Raw genomic sequence first — 12,689 nt, forward strand, 5'->3', positions numbered from 1 at the left:
TTACAGCAGTTTGATGTATCTCAGGAGGAACTCAGAGTTATTCCTTCATAACTAACATATTTCCCCCCTAAACCATATTATCCAGTCTCATCACCCGACTGACACCTGACCATTTCTGACAGACAAATACAACCTCAAAGGCAAGAGGGCCCTGCCATATAATCAAAAGAACATGGCAGAATCTGAAGGTACCAACTACATTGGGGGAAAACACTCTGTCAACACTCTTGGGTATTTTGCTTAAAAAAAAATCTGAGGTGTTAAAAATATTACTTTAGAATCAGAATAACTAATAAAAATATGTTCTTCAAATATTTTGTTTTTCCTGTGGGAAAATATTTATGCATGGTAATCTAAGGGTAGCCCCACAAATAAGAACTACAAACTTGCTTGAATTCATCTATGCTCCATCTCATAAACCTGATCAATAAATACATTTCAGACACATAAATCGCAATTTTACATGGGAAAAGAAAGGAGACTGGTAACATGTACCTAAAATGAATTTAAATGTCCCACATCTTTTTATTAAAATGTACAAAAACCAGTACTTCTAACTCAAAAATATATCAAAGAATTATAAAAGATGCACTAAATTTAGAGTTTTACAGTTTATAAACTCTATACTAGTTAATTCTTAATAGGATCACAAAAAGCATTGATTTAACAAAGATCACAGAATTAGGGGGGAAATTATTTATTCTTACAGTCAATGTTAGGAAAGGCTAAGGCTGGTCTCTGATTAAAAATAAGCAAGTCCTGGTAAGAAATGAGAAAGCTGGGTTGAATTGGAAAGTAATCTGTAATTCTGCTTCAACTAAATTCCATTTTAATTTAATTTCTACCAAAATACCCAGTGGATCCTTCTTAAGTCATTTGGATAATCAGCCAATATTTTTTAGAAGAAAAACAGATATGATAGAAAGATTTCCACATAAAACATTCACCTTGAATTTTTATCTAAGATATTTTTACCTTGAATCTTTCTTTTGTTAAGAAAATTAAATTTAACATGGATGTGAATACCAGACAAAATACAAGTCAAAATATTAAAATACTTGTTTTAGATCCTGTCCAAAATACTTATCTTTAAAAAATCTTTTAAATCTAACAAGAACACTAGTAATGATTTATTTCCCAATCAAACATGTTTTAGTTTGTCCCAGGAACAGACTCTGACAAGGATTCAAAGACAAGAAGCTCATTTGGAATCCAGGAAACATTAATGAAGGAATGGGGAGTGAGACAGAGGAGGATGAAGATAAAGAACACACATTTAAGACTTTTCTGCTGTGAGCAACAAGGTCCAGTCCCACTGGAAACTCAAGGAGGCAATGTGCATCATGCCTCAGAGGATCACCAAAACTGGAATTATTATCCTCCAATACTTCCATCCATCACTGGCTGATAGCTGGCCTCCAGGGGCTTATCTTCCTAGCACTTCCACTCTGCCCTGTATACAGATGAGAAAATCCAAGGCAAAGTCGCAGGTGCTTGCAGGACACTTTATCATGGACTAGAATGGTGAGTGAGGCAAGTGCCTGCTGCAAAGTCTATCAGTAAGACTCCCATACCAGATAACTTAAATTTCATTTCTGTCATAATCTCATTACAAAGAAGCAGTGCAGTTTAATGATGTAAGCCACAGAACATAATTTTAAGGTGTTAAAAATAAACCTCCCAGCAAAGAAAACAGAAGGCTGCAGAGCCATTAGGAGAATTTTAACCTATTTTTGCCTGAATTAATCAAACTAGACATTTACATGAACGACTCCCATTTTTATTGAAGTTGCAAAACCCCATTATTATTCAATTCAGTAGGATATCTCAAATGGCCAGCACCAAAAACAAAATAACAGAATAACAGAATGGCATATAGTATTTGTAACCCACAGGACTGAAAATTAGAAGAGCTGAATTCTTGTCCTAGCTCTGATACAAACTAGCCATGTAGACGTATATAAGTCGTGTTATTTGTATGGACCTAAGGTTCTCTATCAGTAAAAATATGATAATTATGTCTGGCTTACTTATTGTTAAAATTCAGAGGGAAGAAAAATGTTATGAAACATTTTAAATTAAAAGTACAATATATTAAGTAAAAAGGGATTTTTATTATGGTCACAAAATATGAAAGGTCAAAGGCCCTTAGGAGTCATAGTATTCAATTCTAACTCATAGAAATAAAGAAATAAACTCTTCTCTAGAAGACAGCAGTGATTTATTCCAGCAAATCAGTAGGCGCTCCCTGGCAAAGCTGAAAATGGCTTCCAGTGCCAAGTTTCTAGCACTCCGTGGGCATCTTTCTACTTGACATCTGGCTAGACATGTCATGGGGTAAGCAGCAAAAAAGCACATTTTAATTAATTAATATAAAAACTCTGCAACACTTTTAAGTATCAGTAAACACCATAGGATATTGCAAAACATGAGCCAAGAATCATGGGCCAACGGTTTCAAATTTACCAGATCGCGTACATCACCATTCGTTTCATTTGGCATTACACAGACTTGGAATATTAAATCCTGCCATCTTTCAAAATTAGCGAGGAAGCTTGTTTTCACAACTAAAAACTAAAAATGGAAAAGAAAAGCAACTTTAAAAATACTTGCAATTAAAAGGTTTGTTTTCTGTCCTTTGGAAAACATTTCATGTGAAGAAGATTGCCTCCTGTTCTCCTTCTTTTAAAATTCAATTAATCAAAATTGAACAAACACCAACCAAATGTCTATTATGTGCTAGATTCAAATGATTAAATTTTAAATGGAAAAAACTTAGAAAAAATTTCCATTTGTAAAACTGTTAAGTTAAAAATACTTTTATTAGATCTAGTTCAACAGTCTAAATATTTGATTTTTAAAAATTCACAAAATTCACTGTCATATATCATTCTAGATTTTTTGTTTTCATCTTAATACTTTTTACTTAAATGTATCTAACATCACATTCAGTAAGTAATTCAGAGACTACCATGGTCAGAAAAATTAAAATATTTTCCAAAAGTTCACATTGGCAGATTTAAAAACCAGAACGTAGGTCTTATTCATAGTCGAATACACTTGGCCTTCAATAGCTTCTCAATAATGGTATTTATATTCTCTTTGGTTTCATTATCAGATTGACAGGAAAGAAAAAGACTACATCTAGTAAAGTTACAAACCTCACTTTACAGTATAAAATACGCATTTGAACATAATTTACAATTTGTATTAAAAAACCAATTGCATTACATTATGGCTTTGAAAATCAGGAGAAGTTGGCTTTTAAATTTTTTTCCATTGTTTTTATAGGGTGATTGGCCAAACTCTTACATTAGAATTACGCACACACACACGCACACAGAATAAATGTAATACACCCTGGGTACAAACCACTCTGGGATCACTGTAGGACCCTTGCACAAATGACAGATCTAAAAACCTAATATTGTTCACATACCCAACAACCAGAATATGTCAATGAACTCATGACAGGCAAACAAAACCCATCCAAAAGAGTGACTATTAATAGGCAGAGGCCCCAGTTACCAGCATTGGTGGAAGGTAACATCACCAAATACACAGCATGGTCAGTGATGACACTGTGACATGCCCTGCAGTTCTATTTACAGGGTAGGAGAGGAAGAGCACAGAGAAAACACCTGCCAGCTGCTGCTGGTGCCCCTTCTACTATGTTGACGTTAATAGCTATAAAAAGAACAAGCTCCCTCAATACCCTTTTCTGCAAATGATATGGCTCTGCTGTAGAATCAAGAAGAATCTGTGTTTAATAAAACTACGTTACTTATTCAAAGATCAACTTAAATTTAGTAAATGGTAGAACATTACCTTACAGTTAAATGTTTTAATTTTTTAAAAGTACATTAATTATTCTAAGGGTCCAATGTTCTACCACTAACAAGTAACAATCATCAATTTATAATCTGTGTTGAGGGTTAGTGTTAAGTGATTAAAATAATTTTTTACTTAAAAATTAGTTTCCTTAAAGAGTCTTATACAAATGAAGTAAGTTTCATTTTACTTACACTAATTCCCTTGGTTTTTTCCAGCTTGGTGACCCATGATTTTAGATCTACACCAACACTATACCAGGCAATGCTGAGGCTGACCATATGAGGGATCCTACTTGGGAGCCCCCCAGATCTAGCTTTTGCTTGAATACTTCCGATGATTTTATGAGAACAGAGTCAATTTTCACTTAGAAATTCTCATACAGAACATTAAATATGGAACCAGAAACTTCTACTTCTTACAATTGAATTTTCCTTCTAAACAACACAGAATAATTGTATTCCTCCTTACACATGGCAGCCATGCAAATATTTGAAGAAAACTCCCTCTCTTTAAACTTTTCTCCAAAATAAATCTCACTGACTTATTTGACTGCACGCCCCTTTCCAAGGCACTCAGGCCTTTCAGCATTCTGGTTGCCTCCCTAGCGTCCCTCGTAATGTGTGGCACTTAAATTTAACAAAATAATATAAAAGTTTTAGTCTGAATATCAGTGTGCATGTGGTATATTACATCTCTTAATCAACAACAGTTTTCTAACTACATTAGGCCTTTCGGCAACTACATCACAGCACTTCCCAAAAGCCAGTCTACGGACTGGAGCTTGATGAAGTTTCCAGTGATCTGGAGTAAATGAGAAAAGAAGAGGGTAGTAATTTTTCCATCAACTTAAAATTATTCAGGTTAAACAACTCTTTTATTCTAAGTGTTATGTCCTTCCTAAATACTGGGACTGGGAGTAAATAAACTGTTGGTGATACAAAATAGTAGTTGTTTTTCCAAAAGTCTTTACGTGTCAAAATAAAGTCTCACATTTCACAATCTCTCTTAAATTATTGGTTTAGTGTCCTAAAATGCTCAGATAAAAAGGTCCATTTGATCCATTCTTTACTACCATTTAGGTAGCCAAGTGCTTGGAATAATTTACATAATTTGCAATAACCAATCAGAACGCCCACTTGTCACTCTTAATTTACAGCAGCAAAGCAAACCTCCGATGGTCTCTGGCAAATAAAAGGGCTTCAAAGTGCTTTAACACAAGTTCCTAAGAGTTCCTAGTTTCCCTTACCCACTTCCCACTTACCTTTTGCAATTCTAAATAACACTCAAACCCAGCAAACTAGACTGCATCATATTAAGAGGGTTAGGATTTTACAACCACTTGTTGCAGTTTAAATTACTAGCCAATTATTTTAACTGCAAGTGAACTATACCATCCAGGGCCAGGTACAGCAAGCTACCAAGTATGAACCAAATCCAGCTCAGTGTCTTTTCGTGTCTGAGTGAAACACATCATCTATGGTTGTTTTTGTGCTACAACAGCAAAGGTAAATAGATGAAACAGAGACCATTTGGCATGCAAAACCCAAAATATTTACTAGGCCATATCCAAAATATTTACTTCGTGGCCCTTTACCCAAAACATTTGACAACCTTTAATCTAGAGTAATGAACAATTTGTTACCAAAGAAAAATTTGAGATCTGTAACAATAACCATTAATTAACTCAGGATCCCTACCAACCATATTGAAATATCTAAATATAAACACGAGAATATCTGAAAAGTCCTTTATCCTACTCTGTATGAAGATCTGTTGCCCACCCAAGATGAAGAATTACTTACCTGCTCACTGAGCTAATCTTTAACATACATCTCAAGAACTCACTAGTGAAATAGTGAAGAATCCATGAATACACTGCTCTGTGTAATCTAAGGTTTTAAAAAAATTTGCAAATAACTCAAAGTAAAAAAAAAAGAAGAAACTATATAGAACTGCATAATAATTTCCTTTACATTTCAGATTTCAAATTCAAACACTTTTAAAGGCACTTAAAGTAGGAAAGCTTAAGTTCAACAATTTAGGTAATATTAACCACATTAAATAGCACATATTGATTTTTCTTTTCTGTTAAAAAGACTTTTCATTTTCATGTATGTTAAGCTGAAATCAAAAGATAATACTTCTAATTCAATCATGTATATTTTTAACATGAATGACACCAAAATCTCTAAAGACTAAAGTCAGAACACTAAAGTGTTTTGAAACTGGAAGTGCTTAGGAGATCACTTCCACATTTCACAGACGAGAAAGTTTTGATATAACATGAAATATTTATGGTGAGAGGATTAATTAGTAGCAGAGGCAGAACTAGAACCCAACATTCAACTATCAATTTGGAACTCTTTCTACTTAATGACTAAGTATGAAAGATACACTCATATTTTAGGAAAGAGTGGATGATGTTAAAACATTCTAAAGTTTTCAATGCACAGTAAACATACTAATAAGGCTACTGCCCACTCAACCTAAGCAACCCTCTTGTGTTTTTTATTAAACAATCAACTAGAAAATTACAGAAGGAAAAATGATTCATTGTAAAGCCACTCATTAATTAGAATAGTCAAGAGAACAATCATTTGCTTAATAAACTGTCAAAGATTAAAAAAATAATAGTGGATAAGGAGCAGTATGAGTACTCATATATTGCTAATTTGGCACAAAGTTTCTAAGGGGGAATTTGGCCATATTTTAAAGAGCCTAAAAAGTTCTCAACATCTAAACCAATTATCCCATTCCCATGAACAGACCCTATAGAACTAGTCTAATATCGAGCTCAAATTGCACATACAAAGATGTTCATCCTGCTATTACGTATCATTGTGAAATATTAGAAACAATCTAATATCCAAAAAGAGAACGGGTTCAATTATGGTATAGTCATACAACAGAATATTAAGCAGCCATTTTTAAAAATCACATTTCCAAAGACATGGGGAAGTACTTATGATGTTAAGTTATAAAATGTAGGCTATACAACTATCTGGTCAATATAATCTCAATATTGTTATTATGCACACACACAAACACATAAACACATTCATACATATAAATAGCATAGACAAAGTCTGAAAGAAAATACAAAATATTGTTAACAGTGTTATCTCTGATAGTGAAATTGCAAATAATTTTTTCTCTTCTTTAGACTTTTCGGTATTTTCTAAATTTTCCATAATAATAATGTATTAGTTTTATACTCAGAAAACATTAAAAATTCATTTTATAGTCAATTCTGAAATTTTTATAGTCTATATAATAAATAAGGAATAAATATTTATAGCACTCGAAAGTGTATATAAATGACAGGAAATAAATCAGTAATATGTAAGAGTTATAATTTCCACACATGTATAAGTGGATAATTTTGAATCCAAAAGATAGCATTATTTTATCTCAATTCTTGCACATATAAAGTTGATATTTAGTAAATAAGAAATGCAATCTTAAAATAAAAGTGGTGCAAGGCATCTAAAAATTGTGCTATTCTGGCATAACACTGGAGATATAAACATTCTCCAATGTAATGAAGGTACCCAGTGTTAGATTCAAATAGGTATAATATATTACATGCATGGTGGCCAATAATTAACTAACTGAATTATACTTTTTCCCAAAGTGACTAGAATTGGTCTATGCTAAAGAAAGAAATACAACACCATACCATTATTTTAGTTGGAAGAGCCGCACCAAAAATTATGACAAAAAAATTTTAGAGCTATAAGAAAATCTGGTGGCTTTTTGTTGTTATTGTTAATGATTTCTTACTAAAAATTCAAGTCAAATTGCTTAGAGTACTAAAAAAGCATAGCAGTAGTGTAAGGTCTGCAATGATTTGAAAAACTTTAGATCATGCTTCAGCGTTTCCTCATTAGCAGACCACTGCCTATCGAACACGATCTTTGAAGGGAAGGACTACATCTATGCTCTTTTACCAATCTTGAATATACATTATAGTAATGACACTAAGTGATGCCACACACACAAAAACAAACTATATGTCATTTAAAAAGTTAACTTTAAAATATGGTTCTGATATCTGTGATAAAAAATCACATAAATATGCAAAATATAAAATACATCCTAACATATTTTTATGTAAGAGCTGAAGTTTACCACTTTTAACATAAAAATTCTGAGATGAATTAATAAAAACAATTTTCATATATACCACAGAGCAATAAGTTTAAATCAGACTATTTTGAGTTGTGTAGCCCTTTATTAGCAACTAAAATAGAAGGTATCTGTTGTACAACACGGGTAGTAATGGACTATAACTGGAGAATTATTATATTCTAATACAGATCATTTATAAATGCAATTTCTTTATTAAAAAGCTTCCACCTTTTTTGTTTGTGTACAATTTGCAAAACTATTCTGAAAGCGGAATATATGTGCACAAGTCTGCAAAGAGTGCAAGTTTAGGATATGGTCAATGCTTTACAAGTTACTTTCAAAAAATGCCACAACTGGGCCATTACATTGCCATCTTTTTTGATCAAATTATTTGATGCCAGCCTTCCTTCCACTGCCCTAAACTATAAAGCATTTTTTAATGAGTTGAAATTAAGGAAGGACTACACCTACTAGAAAAGAAGAGAAGAAAGTTCTATTAGTTTGAGGTTTCAGAATCCCCCCAAACCAGGACCAGGATCTTGGTAAGGGCTGGGCTGGGACCCCGAACAGAGAATGAGCATGTGCAGGTGGCATCCCTGAGGACTCAGAGCTTCAGTGGACCGTGAGTGCTCCGGCTGCATAACTCACTGAACTGTCTTGCCAGTTTCTACACTGGCTTGACTGGGCATAATTCAAAAAGGAAAAGCTCATATTCATTCCATTCTTCTGGAGCTCTGTGATAGCCTGGGAAAAGAAAAATTTGGTTAAAACAGACATCATAGGCTGGGTGGGTGGGCCAGATTGGGAGTAAAAGGGAGAAAACTGTACTTGAACATTGATTAAAATAAAAAACAAAAAAACAAAAAAACAACAACAGACATCATAGAAAAAAATGAGCCATCTTTGAATGAGCTGGTGGCTTAACTTTTCCCATTTCACAGCTAAAGCCTAGATTAGATCTCTTTCACTCTTCACTTGTTTCTTGAATATCTTATTACCTCATATTAAATAGGAATAAATGAGAATTTACTTAATTCTATCAAAGAAGTTCTCCTAACATAGCTTCTAGATAATATCAGTCACCTTCCACCCCTACATGTCCTTATATTTAATAAGGCCACTTAAAAAAAAAAAAACAAATAACTCATAGAATCTTTCTCTCTATTCTCTGAACTAAACCTTAGCTACTTCTACTACCTTGCGATGTTGTAGTCTTTTCTTTGTCTGACTCGGCCTAAGTTTGAAATGTATATAAATTAAGTTTCAAGAAGTATACCAGGATTTTTACTTTAATTTTTTATTGGTTCAATTATATAAAATATGATTTGATTCAATTCAGATTATTAGTGTAGCTTATTCTAGTTTAAATTTCAGAAATTAGTTTAAGCCCTTAACAGGCTTTTCTTCCAATTAGTCTATACTGAGTTGGAGAAAACCCTCAGTAAAAATCATAACACACGGTCTTTCACATCACATTAAATCAGCACTGACTGGACTTCCACGCCCTACCCTAGACTATTTTAGGCCACCTTACTTTCTCCACGATGTCTCTGCCTTTCCAAACAATGAGCCCACTGTGACTTTCTCCTCCCATTCCTGAGTATAACTTTCTTCATTCTTAAACAGTCTTGTATTTTCTTTCAGAAAATCCATACTGTTTTATTAGTGGAAAAATTAATGTTATGATCTTTTTCAAAAGCCAGCTAACCAAGACTTCTGCCTATTACCGCCATTCCTTAAATGAACTGTTCTTCTTATAAAGAGAAAAAACATATACATGTCACATATCTTGCTTTATTATACATATCTAAAGTTCAAGATCAAAACCTTCCATTTATTTTTAGAGTCTAGGACACTAAATAAAAACCAAGGAATCAATAAGAGCATATCTCCTGAAAGGTTGCTTTGGTTTATATTTATAAAGAGCATACTGGAATTGGCTGGGGATATAGAGAAAATGGGTTTGTATTCTAAATAACTTTCTGTATTTAAAGGAAAGTACTGGCCTGACTTCCTGTGATAAATAACTGTATTCAAGTAACCAAAACAATGGAAATTCAAATTCTCTTAAATGTACTAGAAAGAAAATTGACTATATGTACTTAAAACCAATGCTAATAAGGTATCGTAGATGCCTTAAGATATTTAAGATATTTTAAAACATCATAGGATCAAATGTTAAAAATCAAGTCTTAGTGGATTGAGTGCAGGCCTGCCAACCAAAGCATTGCGAGTTCGATTCCCAGTCAGGGCACATGCCTAGGTTGTAGGCCAGGTCCCCAGGGGGAAGTACATGAGAGGCAACCACATATTGATGTTTCTTTCCCTCTTTCTCCTTCCATTCTCCTCTCCCTAAAAATAAATAAATAAAATCTTCAAAAAAAATCGTCTTCCAAAAGATACTCACATTTAATAACACTCCAATGGGATGTCTTCCACATATAGTATTATGGTATTTCTTCAAGTAATTGCTAAAAGATACAGGGTCTAATTGTTCTATAATACTCATACCCTAGAAAGAGCAAGAGAGACAGAGAGAGAGAGAGAGAGAGAGAGAGAGAGAGAGAGAGAGAGAGAGAAAGAACAGAAATGAAAGAAAAAGGACACAATTTATTACTTCCCATTACTTAGAGCTAAACACCATAACTTTTCAATTAGAAAGAAGTATATAAAATGCATTTAAAAAACCTTGTGAAATACCAAGACTCATTCCTTCAAAGCTCATCTCATTATAGTCAACTTTCAATAATATGTATATTTTATTAATGGAAAACTTTTCATTTCCAACTTAGTTTTCCCTGACCTCCTTGTAGGTTTCTACACCACCTTCACTAGTTTTTACTGAGCTCATAATCCTCAAACATTTCACAATTTTATATTTTTCTTATATGAATATGTTTACAAAAGTAAATCTATTGTGAAAATTTTCATTGGAATCTAAAGTTAAATTTGATATATGCCTTTTTTTATATACACTGTATTTCTCCTACCAGTGGCATAAATAATCAAGAATTTATTGTAATTTAACTATTTTCATAACTATACTTAAATATTAACAGTGTGCAAGACATTTTATATTATCAGTAATTATGTGGGTTTGCAATAAAAGATACTACAAACTAAAAACAGTTTACATATTTTTAAATTGACTTTCAGCCCATATAAGATTAATAAAAGATTGAACAAAATAGGTCTTTTATGAACAACTTAAAAAAAAATTTATCTCTTTACTACTTTAAACAAGAATACTTTATCTTCAAGAGATTTGTTCAGAATGACAATTTTTAGACTGCCATTAAAACAACCACTACGACTCGGACACCTCCTTACGCTAAACTCCCTGCTCTGCTGCAAATGCACTCAAACAATGTACTCATGATATATTAACACAGAGCAACTTTAACTCATCTGAATCGGGCAAATAAAGTAACAATTCTCACTCATTCATACAGCAATGACCTTACCTTGTTTTCTTATTCTGGTAAAATAATTTACATTTGTTCTCAATATACTGGGTTAATATCCTCTGGGATAAATGTAAATGGTAGTTTAACTAGGGAATTGACTAATATATTGTGTAGTTTTTAAATTATATTCAACATGTTTTAACAAAACAAGCAATGTGTAAAAGCACCCAGAGAACTCAGATGAACAATCATCTGAAAAATGACAGTAATCAATAGGTGACACATAAATATTGCTGTGGCAGGATCAAAATTTAAATAAAGAAACTTTTTTTTTCAGAATATTCAAGTTCTTCAAAAACACCATCACATTCTTTTACAAATATATCTAAAAGACAGGCATATACATGTATAACCAACGTTCAATAGCTCCCACATCAATTAGCCACCCTCAGACTTTTCTGCAACCAGTGCTGCTTTCCCTGCCAACTTGACTACGAGGCTTCCACACCAACAGTCTCCACGGACATTTGCTGTAAGCCCAGAGACACACGAGCTAACTTAAAAGTTAACCCTAAGGCCCTGACCACTGGGGCTGCATTGGCTGGGTGTTCTCCAGCAAACCAAAATGGGCCTGGTCCCCGATTGGGGTGCATGCAGGAGACAACTGATCCATGTTTCTCTCACACATCAATGCTTCCCTCCCTCACTTTCTCCGTCCCTTTCCCTCTCATTAAAAACAAATAAATAGTCTTTTTTAAAAAGTTATACCTAAGATAAACAATTAGTATTATATTTCTGGTACAAAGAAAATCACATATTTCTAAGTCAAGAATAATACAGAAATGAATTAATAAATCTCTTTCAAAAATACAGATAATCAAGCTATGACTACCTAAACATTAAAAAAAAACAGACATTAAAAAAGGGTTAAAAACTTCAAAATTTCTAATCCTAGGCTCTTTCTCATTGACTACTCTGCTTGATAAAGTAAAACAAGACATACTAATAATTCTTTCAATAATCTCTTTAAATAATATGGTATACATATTATTATATGAGAACTTTTAATGCTCTTGGATGAGTTGTAAGAGAGTTTAAATAGAATCCCATTCACTAATAAATTATGTGACACTGAGGTTCCAATGTATGTATTAATGTCAAAAGCTCAAAGCACACTTCTGAACTTATCAAATTTATATGTTGAAATGAAGAATTCAAAGAGAAGGAAACTAACGATCCCACTTTAGAAGAGAAAGAATTCAAAGCAACTGACCAAGAACTTTCATACAGAAAGATATAAAGTTATAAATGCAGAGA

General features: G+C 33.0%; 1 protein-coding gene across 4 annotated transcripts in view; it reads right to left on the minus strand.

Moving 5' to 3' along the window:
• Window positions 1–8,048: 8,048 nt before the first annotated feature.
• The window catches only part of LOC114499315 (protein MEMO1), a 110,792-nt gene continuing 106,151 nt past the window's right edge, over window positions 8,049–12,689 (minus strand). For 3 of the 4 annotated variants that reach the window (XM_036027806.1, XM_028515387.2, XM_036027807.1), the window contains 2 exons: window positions 10,373–10,477; window positions 8,049–8,709 (listed from right to left, as the gene is read on the minus strand). In XM_036027806.1, coding sequence (XP_035883699.1) covers window positions 8,578–8,709; window positions 10,373–10,477 — 237 coding nt within the window. In that variant the 3' untranslated portion in view covers window positions 8,049–8,577. The remainder of the gene's footprint in view (window positions 8,710–10,372; window positions 10,478–12,689) is intronic. The other variant, XM_028515385.2, reaches the window with a different exon arrangement.

Source organism: Phyllostomus discolor, chromosome 6, assembly GCF_004126475.2.
Source record: "Phyllostomus discolor isolate MPI-MPIP mPhyDis1 chromosome 6, mPhyDis1.pri.v3, whole genome shotgun sequence".
Taxonomy (NCBI): domain Eukaryota; kingdom Metazoa; phylum Chordata; class Mammalia; order Chiroptera; family Phyllostomidae; genus Phyllostomus; species Phyllostomus discolor.